We start from the raw sequence: 19,599 nt of genomic DNA on the forward strand, positions 1-19,599 counted from the left end.
TTCCCACTTAACTAACCCTGAAACTTTTGACTAATATCACATACATAAGTGGGGGAGGAGCTGGAATTCCAAACAAGTGTCACAATTTGTCACTTCCTCACCATCTTGGTCCCTACTTCATTGAATACCACATTGGTACCACCATTGATAAGACGAATACTAGGATTACAGCTAGGTACTAAGACTGAATTCAAAACTTAGCCCTAGTCCTTTCCCTTGTTTTCCTACTTACTGAACTATTTGATATTTAAGGAATCCACAGTCCTATAACTTGAATTGCTAAGTTCACTGGAAATGTTACCATTCTACCATTGTGGCCTTCAGATGCATATGGAAGTGGTAACCACATTGTGTTTATTTCCATTAACCACACTGTGTTAATCCCCGTGAGATATTCGCAAATGCATTGTGCAAATCCTACCACAGGCAAAAGAGTAGGGGAGAAAGGAGAAGTTCCAGAGAGACTTCAGGGATGGTGGCTGAGTTGTCTGGCAGAGTGGGGAAGGCCTTTAGCTGAGAGCTGAGAGACACCAACGGGGCATTCAGAAGACCCAGAATAAGGGGTAGGTTGAAATCAGACATGAGGGGCAACAGAGGTCATAAGTGTCCCCCAAGAAGGATCCAAGAAAAGAATGTGCAGAATGCCTTGAGACTGTCTTGGTAGAGGAGAAATGGGAAAATGCCCTTAAAAGGCAGCGGGTTCTAGTTCGCATTGTGATAAAATTAATGCTTTGAACTGGGCTTCTCTTTTTCACATTTTTAGGATCTTTATCTCTTTGCATCTGTGAGAATTTGCCAGGATTCCTCCTTAGTCATACGCACTGCCTTCCAGCATTGCATAATCCTTATCCTCAAGAATTGTACACACTCTTCCCCTTCCTAGCATGGTCGGATGCACCGGTGCTCTCCTGCTCCGTCTCTTAGCCTCTCCTGTCATCTCTTCTCTTTTTGTGTTATCCTGTTGTGACTGCAAAACAAATCCCCCCAAAACAAAGTGGCTAAAACCAGCCATGCATCGTCATCTCTCACAGTCCTCTGAGATGATGGGTTTACCTGGGCCATTCTTGAGTAAGGTTGCTCCTGTAGTTGCAATCAGATGGTGGGAACCAGATGGCCACTGGACTTGATGGCCAAGATGACCTTTCATAACACATCTGATGCCTCTGCTGAGGTGTTTGGCCAGTGGCTAGACAGTTTGTGGTATGTTCATATTCTCTCTGTCTCTCTCTCTCTCTCTCTATTCTCTTCTCTTCCTTTAACTCTTCTACCTCTCCTTCCATGCACTTCTCTACATGGCTAGCTTGGGCTTCCTCACAATATGGAGGTCTCTGGGTAGTCCAGCTTCTTACATGGCCGCCATCTTTTCTCACACAAGTGTGGAAGGAAGTTCAGTGCTTACAACCTGACCTAGAAAATAGCTGAGTTCCACTGTTGCTGCATTCCATAGTCCAAAGCAGATTACAGAGCAGATTACAGGATCACTCAAGTGTATGAATACAGGGAAGGGTGATTTATTCTTGGAGGTGCACCTGTCAAAAACTAGCGGCCACATTCCTCATATATTGAAATTTTTGTATCTTGAATCTTTGTAACTGAAAAGTCTTAGTTACTATTCTCTATCTCACTTCACATCTGTATTTTTTTTCTCAAACTCTTGTTCATAGTAAGAGAGATTGAAAGACTTCTTATACATGCTTTCTGTATTTTCATGTAGCAATGTTGAAATTAAGCATCCAAAAGACCCTATAGAAAAGCTCTGGGTTTGGGGTTTTTTTTGTTTAAGAAAGACTCTTTGGGAAATCAGATTTGATTCAATTTTTTTTTAACCAACAGTGATAACATATCAGACTTAAAAGGCAGATCAGTTTTGGGGAAAGTGATACAGTGTCCCGTGTGCGCGTCCTTGGGTGAACTCTTTAACAATATTGCTTTTCATGCTCGGCCACTAATTAGAAAACCTGCTGTCCTGTTGGGGCTGAACTGGGGTGTGTACTTTCTGGTTGGACCTCTTTTTACTTTACATTCAAGTGCTTGCAGAAGCCAAAGCTTGTTCCTTTTTAACCCCCAAAATTAAAAAAAAAAGAAAGAAAAAAGGAAATCCCAGCATTAAGGAATCGTTGCATAATTACAGGTCCATTCTGGAAGTTCTCTGTTTAAAATCTTGTCCCCATAGATGGCTCCTCTCTCCTTATCTTCTGCAAATGCCATCAAGAACATTGGGTCCTCTTGAGAGCTCTCAGGTGTTTTGATTTTTTTAAAAAAATATTCTGAATCTTCACAACTCTTCTTTGATCATGATAAGAAACAACACGTGGGGAGGAAGTCAAAAGTTCAAGGTGGCAAATGATTTTAGTTTTGTTTTCTGCCCATGAACCCCAGGAAGGCTCTGCCATCCAGGGTGGATTTGCTCATGAGGTTTCTTCCCGGTTGTCACTGAGAAAAAACTAACAGGCACTTCGGGGCAGGAGCATTTCTCGACTCTGGGGACAGAGTCAGGACTAGTGGCAGCAGAACCCTCTGTTTTTTCCCTTCATAATGACTCCGAATTAAACCCTGAGGTTTCATGTCGTCTCTCTCACACGGGACTTTATGTAGACATTTGAGAGCTGAGACTGACTTCAAAAAATGATAATCAGTAATTGCAATTTTCTGTATTGGTTTTTTCCTGCAGGAAAAAGATTTTATTTAAAAAACTTATTTTTCTAGTTTTATCAAAGTATAATCGACAAGAATTTATGTATTTAAGGGATTTAAATGTATGTGTTTTGATACACACTTACATTGTAACATGATCACCACAGTCAAGCTAAGTAAGGTCTCCATCCCCTCACAGAGATAAGATGTTTTCATTTTTTTGTGTGTGAGATGAGAACATTGAAAACGTACTATTTTAATAAATTTGAAGTATGCATTATGGTATTATTAGTCACCATGCTATAAAATAGATCTGTGTTACTTCGAAACTGACCTTTGGACCCTTGGACCAACCCACTTTTCCCCAGTCCCCTCCCTCCCCTTATGCCCTAACCCCTGGCAACCACCCTTCCACCTCTGCTTCTTTCTTTGAGCTTGACTTTCCTCGATTCCATGCATCAGTGAGAGCCTGTGGGGTTTGTCTTTCCGAGCCTGGCTCATTTCTCTCTGCATAATGTCCTTCACATTGTCACAGACAGCACCTTTTTAATGGCTCGGTAGTATTCCATTGTGCCTACACCACATATCCATTCATCCACGGATGGAAAACTGGCATCATTTCACATAATTTGAATTACTTTTGTCCTAATCCTTTTCCAAAGGTTTCTTTCAGTGTAAACCACTAGAAAATAGTGAACAATACCATTGGTGATTTCCTCACACATACTAGTTCTGCTTGGGATCTACTCACAGATTAAATGGGGTTCCAGCAGTTTACCTGGGCACAGGGTCCCCCACACCATCATTCAACCCTCAGCTTCCCCCAGCAGGTGGACAGCAGGGAGCCATATTCTACAAAGCTCTACCCTCAGTAAGAGTCTCCACTGAATAGCAGGTAACATTTGAGTCTCCTTTGAACTTCAGGCCCAGGGGAAAATATGCTGCCCTCTCCCCCCACCCAGTGCTCTCACGCCACCCCACTCAAGTTCAATGCAGGGCCACCTTGGTCATGCCAGCGGCAGATGGTGACATGTGAACAGAACTGAGGAGAGAAAACCCCTGGGAGGGACGGGGGCTGGGAGGGCGTCATGGTCAGGATGGGATTTCATTCATTCTCCACCTTTCCCCACAAAGTCAGACTCTCCCTATTTTCGTGGAGAGTCATTGCATGACAGTTAGTTATTTAGACCCTGAAGCCAAGGGTCTAAAGAACTAGATGTCATGCAATTTATTGTACCCAATACTCAAACCAAAGCGTTTAAACTGCAAACGGCCTAAGAAGTTCATGTCGTCCTGAGGGGCTGCGGTGATGGTGAACTGGGCTGTCTGACCCTGTAGCCAGCGTCCTCCCCCCGACCCCTGTCAGGAGGCGAGCCTGTGGCCCTTAGTCAATAACAATAGCTGTCACTCTCTCTTGTTTAATCCTATAGTGGAGTACGACAAGGAGTTCTCCCCTCGCCAGCGACACCACAAAGAGTTCAAGTTCAACTTATCCCAGATTCCTGAGGGTGAGGCTGTGACGGCTGCAGAATTCCGCATCTACAAGGACTGTGTTGTGGGCAGTTTTAAAAACCAAACTTTTCTTATCAGCATTTATCAAGTCTTACAGGAGCATCAGCACAGGTATGAAGGCTCAAGGAAGCCCCCAAGGTGGGCCCGGCCCCATTTCTCACCCTCCGTCGTCACATGACCCCAAGTGTGTCTGTGGAAGGTGCTTAGCGGTGGAGGGACAGCCCGTGAACATGAGGAGGTGGGTGTTCTCCAGGGTGCTGTTCAGCCGAAAAGACTTTTTTTTTTTCCCAATAAGCTGATTTCCCAAATACTTATTTTTTCCTGAGCAAGCCAGCTAGGAGGACTTACTAAGCACCTTTTGTGACCAGACAACTGTATTGGGGATAAAATGTTTTCCATTATTGTTTGGTCTCCACTTTGAATGACAGGCAGGGGTGGCTAAAATAAATGCACACATTAAATTTATATAATGTTGCTTATAAATGATACTAATTCAGATGACAACAAGGTTATTTGTGCATTTAATAAACACATATGATTTCACCTTTGAGTAAGTGGGTTTAATGTATTTTTTACCATATGGATATAAGGGAATGATAGTTTTTTTTCCAATGTGGCTATTTTATTCTTGTTTCCTAAAATGAGTCTAGACCATTTTTTAAAAAAGCTGCAATGACATATGTTCATGGAGCTGCCTAATAATAATAATAATAATAATAATAATAATAATAATAAAAGCTTCCATGGAGTGATGGTTGAAAAACTGGGCAGAAGGATAAAGTGTCGCAGCAGGTAGTTCAAATCTGTAGTGCACAGAAAAGCAGCCAATGACTTTGGATTTTGCTTGGTACTTAAGGGGTCAGTCCAGGGAGAATCAAGCACATAATGCCTAGGTTAGCATCGCTGTGTAGTTCTCAGTGTGCACAAGGTCGAAATTAAGCCAGTGACATAATATTCTGGCAATTATATGGTAGATAAAAAGGTAAGAAAGAAAAACAGTGTATTGGAGGGCAGGAACCCTGCACTTACAAGCATTCTAAAGAATTTGTCACCTTTGGTTTTATAAAATGCATCCAGATTCTTGCTTTTGGTCTTGGAAGACTATTGACTTCCCAAGAATTTCCAAAGGTTTAGGAATGACTTTGGTTTCTTCTGAACTTATTGATCTGTGTGTGGGTCTGTCACAAATATGCATGCTGAAATCCTTGGAATCATGAACTTAACCTATGAAGGGTTCACTTTTGTTTTGAAAGCATCACCCGCATTGAACCCTTGTACATGTTCAAGTCTCTAATGGGGTGAATGGAGGAAGACAGAGTGATGGCAGGTGCTGGGAATTCGTCATGGTGTGGAGTATCCACTGAGGGTTGTAGATGAGTTCCAAGCTGGGACAGCTAAATAATGACTAAATACAGCCATTTTGGTATCTTTATGATGGATCAAAAGTCAGAATGAAAGGGAAGGTTTCCAAAGCCTGATTGTCACTCCTAAATAAAAGCATATGCGATGGCTTTGCTATTGGGGGGGGGGGTTCTTTTGGGAAGCAAATTATTCATCGCTAGATATTCATCTTTTGATAATTTGGAGAGAACTGGCACTCAGCAGTTCTCTGGAATGGCTTTACATATAGATTTTTCAATCTAATTATTCCATTACATTTCTCTGGTGGGAATAACTTTTTGTACTGGTACATTTTTTTGGTTCAGAAGTTTGTTTGGGAAACATGGTTTTCTCTGTCCTGGGGGAAAAGCATTAAGCTGGAAGTTTAGTGACTATGGAATTTTTCAAAATAATAATAATTATTATTATTATTATATAATATATTATTATTATAATAAATATTATTATTATTGTTTTTAAAGGAGCTAACAGAAACTTTGTAAGGTTTACACTGAACTTGAGCCAAAAAACAACAGCTGCCTTGGGCTTCAAATGGCGGCGACGTACTTCTTGAGGCCAACAGTGAGTTTGGAAAACAAAGTCCGAGGGTCCCAACCTTGGATGGCTCCCTATCAAAGCAGAGAGCTGTCATTTCTTGGTCTTCTAGGATGGGAGCATTTGGCATTTGGATTGTTTGATTTTGGAGCATAGGAGAGGGGGGATATTGGGAGAATTGGAGAAGCTCATGCTTTTGAAGGGTTCCAGGTTGGCCAGATTTCCTTATCTGTGGGCCGGGAGCCCAGGCCTCCCGCTGCCTCTAATGTTCTTCCAGAGGCCTCCAGGTCTGACCGCAGGACTCCTTGTGGGGGCTGGTTTGATCTCCCCATCTGTACTGTCTTGGGGTGTCTTGGCTCAAAATCCCTTTCCAGGCTTGTAAGGAAACTTGTGTGTCCAAATCTGTGTTTAAGTGACATTTGTAACCCTTGATGGGTTCACTTCATGTAAGAAGTGTTTGTGTTGCGAAATAGTTGGCATCCTTGAAAAGGGGGGTCGGGGAGTCAGGTTTTTCAATGCTGAGTCCTACATTCAACTGAGGGCAGAAGAAGGGACGACCTGGGATTTCTGACACAGGAGGCAGTCAGAAAACCTGGCCCAGGGAGGGTTGGGGAAGATTCTTGGAAGGCAGGTCTCCACTTTGCGCTGTGCAGAAACGTGTGTTTTAACTGATAAGAGACAATTGGACCAGGTAAGTTTTTTTTTTTTTTTTTTTAAAGTGAGTACTTTGAATAGATGGTGCTTTTGGAAATATCAGGGAAGCACTTGATATTTTACCCAAAATTTGAGAATCAGCTCTTAGATAGAGTCTTAAATCATGGAAAGATCTGAAACGACCCATAGATTAGAGTGAGATCATCAACTCAACGGTCGGCACTAATTTCAAGTCCAAGTTGCCCTTTGCATTTTATTTATTTATTTTTTAAAAAATTTAACTCCATAGTATTGGGTGATATTTACATTTTAAGGTGAGTTTGGTGGGCTAGGGATGTGGCTCAGTGGTAGAGCATTTGCCTGGCATACATGAGGCCTGGATTTGATCTCCAGAACCCACACCCCCACCAAAAAAACGTTTGATGTCAATTTCGATAATTATAAATCATTATGCCCTTATGATGATGCTGATAAAGATTTGCATTTATATATAACTAACAGTTCGGGGAAAGCCTTCTCTGAAATTCTCAAATTAGGATTTTACTGTGACATGGGGACCGTCTCAAGATAAAGGTGAGGTTCAGAGAGGTGAGCGGTCTCCCTATGTCAGGTCCTCCCACTCCGTCTCTGATGTGGTCTCTGTCTGAAGGGCCAAGAGAACATTCCATTGGCAGCTAAAATGTGTTTGTGAGAATTCAGGTCCTGGGACTTTGACAGTTGAGGCCTTCCTGCAGGGAACCTTTGCAATTCTTTTTCCCCTTGGTCAACCATTGATCTAGTAACAACTTTTCTAGAGGAGGGGTGTGGACAGAAAGAAAGAGTAAATTTTCCCCAAAGTCTGAGTTCTTGTCCTGATTCTGACACTACTGTCCATTTACTTCTTTCCTATAGTTTTCTGTGTGGCTCCCACACTATGCTGTCTTCACAGTTAGAGGACAGACTGCTCCGAATACCTTTTGACTTTTCATCCTCCTGTGAAGTAGCATGATGGCGCCATGTGGCTCTTCATATGTTCTTATGACCTTTCTTTCTTTAGATGAATGGTGCAATCCTGAGGCCTAGAAAGAATATCATTTTCATCTACATTTCTTGTTTGCTTAAAGGCACATCTTTAATGTTCTTAACTGAACTTTGTATACTTAGAAGTCAAAGAGAATCTCTTGGAAGTCAACCAGAAGTTTTAACAGAGAGCATGTTTAGTTTCTGAATCATGGTCCTCTTTGGTTCATGAATCGGCCATACTCGCCTCTGTTAGTTTTGACATTCTGTTTTGTGTTTTGGCAGTTGTGTTGTTTTGCAGTGATGGTCTTCTGGTGTCTTCTGTGTCTGTGAAAACTTTTCCATGTTCTAGGTACAGTTTTTTGAAAGACATTAAAAGTGAGAACTAGTTACAGATTTAAAATGTATATCATCCTGGAATAAGCAATATCAAAACAAACTCCTCTGTTTGAAAAGAAACAAAGATGGATGGATGGATGGATGGATGGATGGCTAGAAAGACTGGTGTTCATTTTTTTTTTTAAGTTTCATATGTTTCATCCTAACTTCAGAATCCTCAGGATCTGAACAAACACATGTTAGAATCAACATGTTAGGCAGTATTGCTTTAGAGTTGATTTTCAAAACTTGTAGAAAGGTTTTCTTAGATCAACCAAGCCAATTCTGGACTGCTGAATCCCCAAGGATTAATCCTAGACTTACTTATTGCCTTAATTTTTTGACAAAATTTCAAATTTAGACTTATTTTATGGATAGAACATAGTTTTCCTAGCAGAGAAAATAACCATGGAAGGGCAAAGACACATTTTTATTTTTACAGAATTTTTAGTTTGAAATTCTGAGCCATTCACAATAAGGAATGAGGAATAAGTTAAGAAAGGGGGATAAAGATGAGTTCAGGTTTGGATATATTTGAGTCATGGTAGGGACACCCAAGAGGCAGCAAGATGTAGACACTTTGATCTCAGCAGAATGAGCAAAGCTACGGTAGGGTTTTGAGACCACAAGTGAGATAATGAAGTAGATTATTAGATAGGCCAGCTGTATAAGAATTGAAAACTTGATCGACTCAGTACATTTATTGGAAATACTGGCCTTTTCCCATGTACCTCAGGGGCACATTATTTTATATTAGGTGATTGCCCAGGTGTGGCTCTATTTCTGGGATCTTTATTTTGTTCCACTGGTTATTTTTCTTTCCTCTTGCACCAGTACTACACTGTCTTAATTCTTTTAGATTGACAATGAGGATTGATATCTGGTGTGTAAGTTTTCCAAATTTGTTCTTGAGACTCTTTTGGATACTAATGGCCATTTATATTGCCACATAAACTTTAAAATTAGTTTGTCAATTTCCATACAAAGTGAAAAAAAGCAAAAAAAAAAAACTTGCTGGGATTCTGATTGGAATTTCATTAAATGTAGGGTTCAACTTGGGAATAATTTACGTCTCACCAATATTGAGTGTTCCATTCAAGCATATAGCATTTATTAGGCTTTCTCTAATAACTTTCAATAATGTCTAGTTGTTTTGTGTGTGTCAAATCTTCTTATTAGATTAATTTAGGTAGTAAAGTTTTATAATTTTATTGTAAATTATATTTTTAAAAATTTCAGAGTTTTTTCCCCTAATATATATAAATACAACTGATTTTTATATATTGATCTTATATCCAGTAACCTTGAATAATTACATGTTAATTCTAATTTTTTTCCTGTAAAGTCTTTTGGAATTTCTAAAATTTCTATAAATATCAGTTTTATTTTTTCCTTTTCAATTCCGATTTTTTATTTTGTTTCTCTTTCTTCTTTTATTGTCCTGGCTAGGATGTCTAGTACAGTGTATCTGTCTAGTATCTGTCAGATTTCTAATGGGGGGGTGTAGATTTATTATTATTATGAAGGATGATGAATTGTTGTAAATGTTTTTATAGACACATTTTTAGATTAAGGAAATTATTCTCTATTCCTAGTTTTACAATAGTTTTAATTTAAATTAGGAAATAATGTGGAAAAAATGTTGGTGGTATTAGGCATTGAACCCAGGTCCTTGCGCTTGCTAGGCAAGTGCTCTGCCCCTGAGCTGTGCCCTAGCCCTGAGGTGAAAAGTTAATCAAATGTTTATTCTGAACCTTTTGGGATGAATCATTTGATTTTTTTTTCCTTTATAGTGTTAATATGGCTACCATATTAAAAAACTATCAAGTGCTGAGCCAATTTCACAACCTGAGAGAAATTCAATTTGTGATTTAGTATTAGTTTTATATAAGACTCATTCAAAGACTGTGTCTGATAACCCTCCTCCTTGGGTCCCCTATAGGTCTATTTCCATTATCTTTTTGTCCCCTTGATCTTATTCCTTGGCATGCCTGATAATTTTGTGCTTATTACACCTTGGACATTATTTAATAAAACATTTCTAGATATCGTTACCTCTCTCTAGACTGGATTTATGCTTCTTCTGGAAGTCAGATACACGGCCGGCAAGTCACCCAGTTCTTTTTGTTCCAGTGGAGGTTTCGGGATCTGCTATGGCTCATCTGTTTCTGGTCTTCCATTTCTCCCCCAGTCTAGCCCTTCAGGGTTTTCAGCTGAAAGTCTAGGACACTTACCGGAGGCCCTCTTCCTTGGTGGGCTCTGAACTCTACTTTTTCACTCCACAGATTCATGGGACTGCCCAAAACTCTGCTATTAAGCCTCTCAACATTTTCTTTCTGCTTGTTTTCTCGACTTCTCATCCCATGTATACATAGCTAATCTTTGGCAAATATCTCAAATGAAAATATTGGGGTTCAAGGCCACCAGATCTCGAAGCAGAAAAAGGACCGCCCAACTTGGATACATACAAGGCGTGAGTCCAACTCGTATGAGGTCACCTTCACACATCCCCTTCTGTGGAGCCTCCTTCCTCTGGGACCTTCGCCTTTCATGTCCTACCTGCCTTGAACTCTAATTTTTATCCCTAGCCAGTGATACTGCTCCAGACTCCAGGCCCCTGCTTCTTTCTCTTTGGTGCATGCCTCAGGCTGGGAATTAGCAAATGCTCTGGAGTGAAAAGACAACCACAAATGCAGGGCTCACCTCAGTAAATCCCCTTGTCTCAGAGGTCTTGGTCTTGACCCATGAAGTGTCGCCTTACCAGTTACTCTAAAGACGACTTCAATCAGGTTTTTATTTTGTTGTTGTTTTTCAGCTGAACCATTATTTTTAGTTGTTCTTGGTGAGAGTGTTAGTTTGCTGCATCAGGGCAGAAGCATAAGTCTCTGAAAGATAGTAAATTTTTTTTGTGTGTGTGTGATTTTTTTTTCATGTACGAATCTTTTTAAACAAATTCCTATGAATATTGGTGTTTGCATCATTAGCCAAATGTTGTAGTTCTGTAAGACCTGGACCCAGTAGTTGATCCAGTTCCAGGATCTAGGAGAGTAGTTTCTTTAGAAAAGCATTCACAGACTGTTCTTTGAATTCAGTTGGATTTTCAGTGCTATCTGTTGGAGAGGAGATAAAAATTTAACCTTTTTAGACGGCTCAGACGGGTTTCCTTTTTCAAGGGAAGGGCAAATTTGAGAAAGCCAGGGTGTGAGAGGAAAACCAAAGCTTTTATCACTGTGCCCAGCCACACTTGTTTCTCTTGTGCCTGGCTTTCACAGTTATGATCCTCCTGGACTCCTGAAATCTAACTGCTGGAATGATAGTCTTTGGCTCCTTCAGTGTGGGGCTCATGCAAGCAATGAACATTTCAGGATTTGTCCCTTTGCCACCCAAAAGGGGATGATACAACTGAGCCACAGCTCAGGTTTTGTAACTTGTTTCATATTCTTTATCCAGAATGATGTGCCTGCAAATGAAAGAACCGACAAAATCTTAAGAGGCTTCCAAACTTTGTTCTTCCACTTATCAGTGTTCTGTTATTTCTAAGGTCCAGTTATCCAAAAATGTAACTACTCAGAAGAATGCTAAAATATTTTATGGTGGAGGGGAATCCGGTGGGCCAGTCACTGAGGACAGGATTCTTTGGGAACCGCTTATCCACTTGGTAAACTATGATGACAGAAAAGCAAGTTTTGGTTTTTGGAAACTGTGCCCCATGTGTTATTCATTCCTAGAAAACAGCTTGCTTTGACTGCACGCACCTCTGTGCAAGACTTTCTAGCTTGGTGGGAGGCAGCCCATGTTCGTGGTTAAGATTATTTTGTGAGACCTCTCTTTCTCTCTGTCTTAAAAATTACAAATTAGCAGTGTTTTTGTTTCATTGGTCGAGGATGTGGAAATATGGGATTGGAGAAATGACAGAGGTAAGATTTGGATGTAACATGTTGAAAATCGGGTGGCAATCTTCCCCCAGCCTGAGCTGGTCACTAGGGTAGTTGCCATGAATATGTGTAAAGCAACTATCCACTTTGCCCCTCTTTCCATCTTGGACACATAGAATTATGTCTTCAGAAACACTGCTACTTTGGATTTCTCTTTCCTGCGATTCTGCTTATTAGCCTAACCTGATAACTCCCCGAGGGTTAAGCCAGTCACACATGTCACACATGTCCCTGTGGAGCAGCTTCCAGCTGGTTTGCACTGTTTTAGGGAGAGAAGCAAGACATCTTGAGAGCAGATGGCTTTCAGCCGTAAGTCTAAAACACAGAGAGAGTTGGTACTATCATATCTAATGAAGAGGTGGTGTGCTTTGAATCCCCAGCTCATAAAGAGTGCTTTCCAGATCAGCAGAATTGGCATCAATGTAGAACCTGCTAGACATGCAAGTTCTCAGGCCCCAGCCCAGGCCCCTTGAACCAGAAGCTCCAAGATGAGGGACAGAACTCTGTATTAACAAGTCACTCAGGGGAGTCTGACCAGGCTATCCTGGAGGACCACTGGGATGATGGTTAAGAGCATGCATAACACTTGGGCCAAATGGCCTGGGCTCAAATCCCAGCTCTGCATTTTACTAGCTATGTGACAGTGAGCAGGCTACTTACCCTCTTGGTGCCTCAGTTTCCTCACCTGTAAACCTGTGCTGGTATTAATAGTATTGATCTCATATGGTATTTATGAGGTGTTGACATATGTAAGAGCACTTGGAATAGTCACCAAGTAAACACTACATTAGTGTTGACTACATTCATATCCTAACACAAAGTGATTTACACTGGCTTGTTAAAAATGAAATAGCCTTTAGAATCTAGGTAACGAGGTGATATTTAAAGCATCTTTTTACCATGCGAGCATTGGGGTGAAAATGGAGTAGTGTCCAATGGCATGAAATCAGTTAAGACTTAACCAATTATACAGTAATGTTTGTTCACCCTTGCTCCCCATATCCGTGAATGTATGTGTAGCAGTTTACCAGGGTGCATAGTACTTTATTTTCGAATGTCCTGTTGGTAGAGAAGCCAAGATGGTGGGGTGGAGGAAAGCTGCATTTTCCAGTTTCTCTGTGGCTCAGAATCAAAGCAGTGGGAAGACTGCTTCTCAGTGACGGGAGGTGGATAACTGAGAGGATTTACTGAAATTCAGTACTGGACAGTCAGAGAGTCAGAAAGACCTAGAAATTCTGGTGTGTTGAAGAGAGGGCAAGAAAGAGTACATTGGGGCCAAATCTGTGTGCCATGTTCCTCCTTGGTGGCCCTGCCCTGTGACTAGAGTTCTTGGGATGTGCTGGAGAACCAGGTACACAGCAGAGAGCACATTGGCCCATCCCAGGATGTGTTGATCTAATCTCTCTGGAACAGATATCACCCAACTAAGTTCCAGTCAGAACTAAATGGCAGCCACCAGAACATCCCATTTACAACTCCATGTCCACCCTGCCCTGGGAATGCAGCCATCTATCTGTCCAGAGTAAACTGCAGTCAATGGTACTTTCCATTCCATCCTGCCTTGTACTTGCCGAGAGCCATTTGAACCAGCTTTGATCCCAGGTCACTGCACATGGCAGCCTGGTGAGTAATACAAAAAGAGGAAGGGATTAGTAACCTCTAGCCATTACTCTTTTTAAGGAGTAGGTAGCTCAAGAGGAAACAGAAACTATACATGTCCATAGAGATTGAACAATATACTTTTGATGAAGTGGGTCATTGAAGAAATTTAAAAGTTCTTAGAATAAAAAAAATAGAGACACAATATACCAGAATCTCTGGGATATAGCAGAGGTACTATCTGAGAAGAGGGAATTTTATAGCTTTGAGTGCCTACATTAAAAAGATCTCAAATAAACAATGATATATCTTAGGATTTTAGAAAAACAAGAACAAGCCAATCCTAAAAGAGAAGGAAAAGAATAATGAAGATTAGAGCTAAAATTAGTGAAATAGGAACTAAAAGAATAATACAAAAGATCAATGAACCAGAGTTGGTTCTTTGCAAAAATAAACAAGATTGATAAGCCCCTAGCCAAACTAACCAAAAGAAAGAAGATCCAAATTAAAAAAAAAATTAAAGATGAAATGGGGTTATTAAAACAGATACAACTGAAATCTAGAGGATCATTAGGGACTATTCTGAAAACTTAAATTCCAACAAGTTGAAAAATGTAGATGAAATGGGTGAGTTTTTAGATATATGATCTAGTGAAACTAAACAAAGAGAATATAGAAAACCTAAACAAATCAATAATAATAAAACATGAAGAGGCTGACTCGTAGTGGGGTAGGGAGGGGGAGCATGGGAGGAATAGACGAACTCTAGATAGGGCAGATGGGAGGGGGAGGAAGGGAGGGGGCAGGGGGTTAGCAAGGATGGTGGAATGGATAGACATCATTATCCAAAGTACATGTATGAAGACACGAATTGGTGTGAACATACTTTATATACAACCAGAGATATGAAAACTTGTGCTGTATATGTGTAATAAGAATTGTAATGCATTCCACTGTCATTTTTATTAAAAAGTTAATTTTAAAAATGTAAAAATAAATAAAAAAGAAAAAAATGGAGTGGGAAGAAACGTGAAAAACAGAAGAAGAATTGGTAAGATAAAGCATGTAATATTATCATTTTAATAACTGATAAAAACCTTGCCTAAATTTTAAGAGCTTTAAAAGAAAAAAGAAAAAGAGAATCCAAGAGCCAGATAGATTCACAGCTGCATTTTACCAGATTTTTAAAGTAGAACTAATGCAGTATTCCTCACATTATTCCATGAAATTAAAAGGGAAAGAATGCTCCCAAACTCATCCTACAAATCCTGTATCACCCTGATGTCAAAACTGGATAAAAGTATGTCAAGGAAAGAAAGCTTCAGATCAGCATCATTAATGAACAAAGATGCAAAATATCCTCATTAAGATATTAGCAAACATTTGGTGAATTTAAGAACACATTAAAAAAAATCATACACCATAAAGTAGGTTTCATCCCTGGGATTCCAGAATGATTCAATATATGCAAGTCAATAACTGTAATACTCTACATAGATAGAACCATGAACAGAAACCATGGGATCATCTCAACAGAAAAAGCCTTCAACAAAATTCCACACCCCTTAATGATAAAAAAAATAAAATAAAATAAAAACCCTGAAGAAACAAAGGCTAGAAGGAAATTACTTACATCAGAAAGCTCTGTATGGCAAAATAAAAGCCAAAATCAAACTGGGAAAATGGAAAGCATTTCTCCTAAAATCAGGACTAAGACAAGGCATCTTCACCTCCTATTCTATATAGTACTTGAAATTTTAGCCAAAGCATTTAGGCAAGGGGAGAGGAATGGGGGCGAGGATATTAATAGGAAGGAAGAAGTCAAATTATCCCTATTCACCGATGATATCATAAATTTAGGATACCTTTAAGGTTCTACCAGAAGATTTCAAGAGCTGATAAATTCAGCAAAGTGGGAGGATGCAGAATCAACATACAGAAATCAATAGCTTTTCTCTATACCAATAACAAATCTGCTGAGAAAGAAATCAGGAAAACAATTCCATTCAGAGTAGCTTCAAAAACGTAAAATGAGGCTGAGGTTGTGGCTCAGTGGTAGAGCACTCGCCTAGCAAGTGTGAGTCCCTGGGTTCGATCCTCAGCACCACATAAAAATAAATAAATAAAACAAAGGTATTGGGCTGGGGATGTGGCTCAAGTGATAGCGCGCTCGCCTGGCATGCGTGCGGCCTGGGTTCAAACCTCAGCACCACATACAAACAAAGATGTTGTGTCCGCCGAAAACCAAAAAATAAATATTGAAATTCTCTCTCTCTCTCTCTCTCTCCTCTCTAAAAAAAATAAATAAAAATAAAAAAATAAAACAAAGGTATTGTGTCCAACTACAACTAAAAAATAAATATTAAAAAAAAACATAAAATGCCTAGGAATAAACCTAATCTAGGAGGTGAAAACCTCGACAGTGAAAATTATAGATCACTGAAGAAAGTAATTGAAGATGATACTAAAAGATCGAAAGACTTCCCATGTTCATGGATAGTAAGGTTAATATTGTTAAAATAGTCATATCATTAAATGCAACTACAGATTTCATGCAGTCCCCATTAAAGTAACGATGAAATTCTTCACAGAACTAGAAAAAAAGCAACCCTAAAATGCACAAGGAAGAACAAAAGACCCAGAATAGCAAAAGCAGTCCTGAGCAAAAAGAGCAAAGGTAGAGGCATCGTGATAGCGGACTTTAAATTAGATCATAGAACTACAGTAACAAAACAACTTGATGTTGGCATAAAAACAGACTTGGAGACCAATGGAACATAATAGAAGACACACAGACAAACCCAGACTGCTACAGTTACCTGATTCTTGACAAAGGTGTCAAAAGCATGCATTGAAGAGAAGGAAGTCTCTTTCACAAATGGTGCTGGAAAAAGGATTCTCCATATGTAAAAGAAGGAAACTAGATCCCTATGCCTCACCCTGTACAAAACTCAGTGTAAAATGGATCAAAGGCCTAAGCATAAGACCAGAAACTTTGCAACTGTTTGAAGTAAGAATGGGTGAAATGCTTCATAGGCAAAGACTTCCTGAATAGGAAGGAGCTTTACATCTCAAGAAATGAGAGAAAAAAAAATTTAAATAAATGGTATGGTGTCAATTAAAAAGCATCTGCACAGCAAAGGAAACAATTAACAGAGTGAAGAGACAATATACAGACGGGGAGAAAATCTTTGCCAAGTACTCATCCAACAGAGGATTAATATTCAAAATTTATAAAGAACTCAAAAAAGTCAACACTAAAAACCAAATAACCCAATCAATAAGTGGACAAATGAACACACACTTCTCAAAAGAAGTCCAAATGGCCAGCATTTGCTCACATCTTTAGCTCCAAGAGGAACACAAATCAAAACTACCCTGAAATTCCATCTCACTCTGGTTAGAACGACAATCATCAAGAATCAAATAACAATAAATGCTGGTATGGACGCTGGGAAGGAACTCCTATACGTTTTTGTTGGGACCGTAAATTGGTACAGCCACGGTGGAAATCAGTATGGAGGTTCATTAAAAAGCTAGAAATAGAACTACCCTATGATCCAGCCATTCTACCCCTTGGTGTTTATCCAGAAGAATTAAACTCAGCTTACTGTGGTAATACATACCTATGTTTATCACAGCACTACTCATGACAGCCTAGTATGGAATCAGCCTGAGTGTCCATCAGTAGATGAATGGATAAAGAAAAATGTGGCATGTATGCACAATAGTTTTATTTGGCCAAAAAGAAGAATGAAATTGCCATTTGTAGGAACATGGATGGAACTGGAGGCCATAATTTTGAGTAAAGTCAGTCAGACTCGGATGTTTGCGGTCTCTCCTATGTGGAAGCTAGAGAGAAAAAAGTCAGGAAGAAAAAGAGAGTCCATGAAAGTAGAAGAGACACAGCTCCATCAATGTTTATAGCAGCACAATTCACACTAGCTAAACTGGGGAGCCAACCTAGATGCCCTTTCAGTGGATGAATGTGGCATACCTACACAATGGAATATTACTCAGCAATAAAAGAGAATAAGATCATGGCATTTGCAGGTAAATGGATGGCATTGGAGAAGATAATGCTAAGTAAAGTTAGCCAATCCCCCCAAAACAAATGCTGAATGTTTTTTATAATATGAGGAGGCTGACTCATAGTGGGGTGGGGTGGGGATGAATTCTAGATAGGGCAGAGGGGTGGGAGGGAAAAGGAGGGGGCAGGGGATTAGCAAGGATGATGGAATGTGACGGACATCATTATCCAAAGTACGTGTATGAAGACACAAGTTGGAGTCAACATAATTTATATATAACCAGAGATATGAAAAATTGTGATGTATAAGAATAATAAGAATTGTAATGCATTCTGCTATCATTTATTTTTTTAAAGTCAATTAAAAAATAAAAGAAATTAGAAGGGAGACCATTAGGGTAGAGGAAGGGAATCAGGGCGAGGTTGGAAGAGGGGGTTGGGCAGGTGTTAGGAGTGAAATCGGTCAAGTATATGTGTATATAGATTTGCCACAATGAAAGCCACTATTCTGTATAAGTTATATGTACCAATAAAAAAATTAATATCATCCTGTTCATTTTGTATCTTTCTAGTTGTAAAAGTTTAAATTCAATCTATAATACCTTACATAAGGGAAATTTTAAAAAGCAAGAGCTTGATTTATTTCATTTCCTTGAATTATTTTTTACTTTCAGTTTTAAAACTCAGTTTTCCTTACTGCATATGGAAATCTATTCATCAATATATAAATGTTGTCTGATACCTTAATTTACCACTGAGTCCAGACACATACATGGCAAAGGAATGCGTTTTGAAGAAATGAACAGGAGATAGTCACCTTATCCAACATTTCTTAAAATTTCAAACATATAAATCTTGTGAGATTTATATCTCACATAAATTTCAAACTTATAAATCTTCCTAGTAAAATGGTAGGCGGGAAACAGTTGTATTTTGACCAGGTGGTGTGATCTTTTTTGTGATGCTGGGGATTAAACCGAGGGCTTTGTGCATGCAAGACAAGCAGCCTACCAACTGAGCTATATCCCCAGCCCCAGGGTGGTATGATCTTAACGGTTGCACTTTATCACAAAGGATTAAACCCAGCCACCAGAGCTCAGGTGCCTGTGCCCTTCTCAAAGGACAAAGAAGACAAAGACACACTGAGTTTGGCCCATGGTGCTCTCAGCCTGTTGGAGTGTCCTGATGTGGGCAGGTGCCTTGGACTGTGTGACAGGAGGGAGCACACTGGGATAATCACACCTACCAACCTCAACTCTGCAAGTCTTGGTGGGTGGCATGCTGGTCAGTAGACTTCAGCTGTCGGGTAAAATTTAAAATTTTTTCTATAAATCTTATCCAGTTAGGCTTATTAAGAATTTAATTTGCTAGGATGATAACAATATGAGAAAAATCATGCCCTATATTTGGGATAACATTGAGCATTCTCTGAAAGACACTGCCCTGCATTTGGAGATAGATACCTTGTTCATCATGTGACACGGGGTCTTGAGTTAGCTGAGAGCAAAATAACCAACAAATTCATTCCGCATTGTATCTCTTTTGCCGGGCTGAGGGTACTCTCCTGTAATCCCAGCAGTGTAGGAGGCTAAGGTAGGAGGATCACAGGTTTGAGGTCAGCCTCAGCAATTTAGCCAGACTTTCGATGATCCTGTCACAAAATAAAATATAAAAAGGTCTGGGGATGTAGCTCAGTGGTAGAGTGCCCCTGGGTTCAATCCCTAGTACCAAAAATAAATAAATAATTATATATATCTTTTGTTCAATTATTTTTTTATGGTATACTAACTTAATAATCCAGTTGTAGTGGTGATTTGTCCAGACTGGGATTTTAGTGAAATATATCTTAGATGAGAACATCTCATCTCACCTCTTCCAAAGTGTGATTTAGAGCAATCAGATGCATCATCTTTGCAGTCTGAT

The 19,599-nt window shown here is 39.7% G+C and overlaps 1 protein-coding gene across 1 annotated transcript in view; it reads left to right on the forward strand.

The window, feature by feature from the left end:
* The window catches only part of Bmp6 (bone morphogenetic protein 6), a 164,547-nt gene that overhangs the window by 123,163 nt on the left and 21,785 nt on the right, over positions 1-19,599 (forward strand). The window contains exon 2 of the mRNA XM_046453607.2: positions 4,065-4,257. Coding sequence (XP_046309563.1) covers positions 4,065-4,257 — 193 coding nt within the window. The remainder of the gene's footprint in view (positions 1-4,064; positions 4,258-19,599) is intronic.

Source organism: Marmota monax, unplaced genomic scaffold, assembly GCF_021218885.2.
Source record: "Marmota monax isolate L192 unplaced genomic scaffold, Marmota_monax_Labrador192_F-V1.1 WCK01_AAM20220418_F8-fsc00029, whole genome shotgun sequence".
Taxonomy (NCBI): domain Eukaryota; kingdom Metazoa; phylum Chordata; class Mammalia; order Rodentia; family Sciuridae; genus Marmota; species Marmota monax.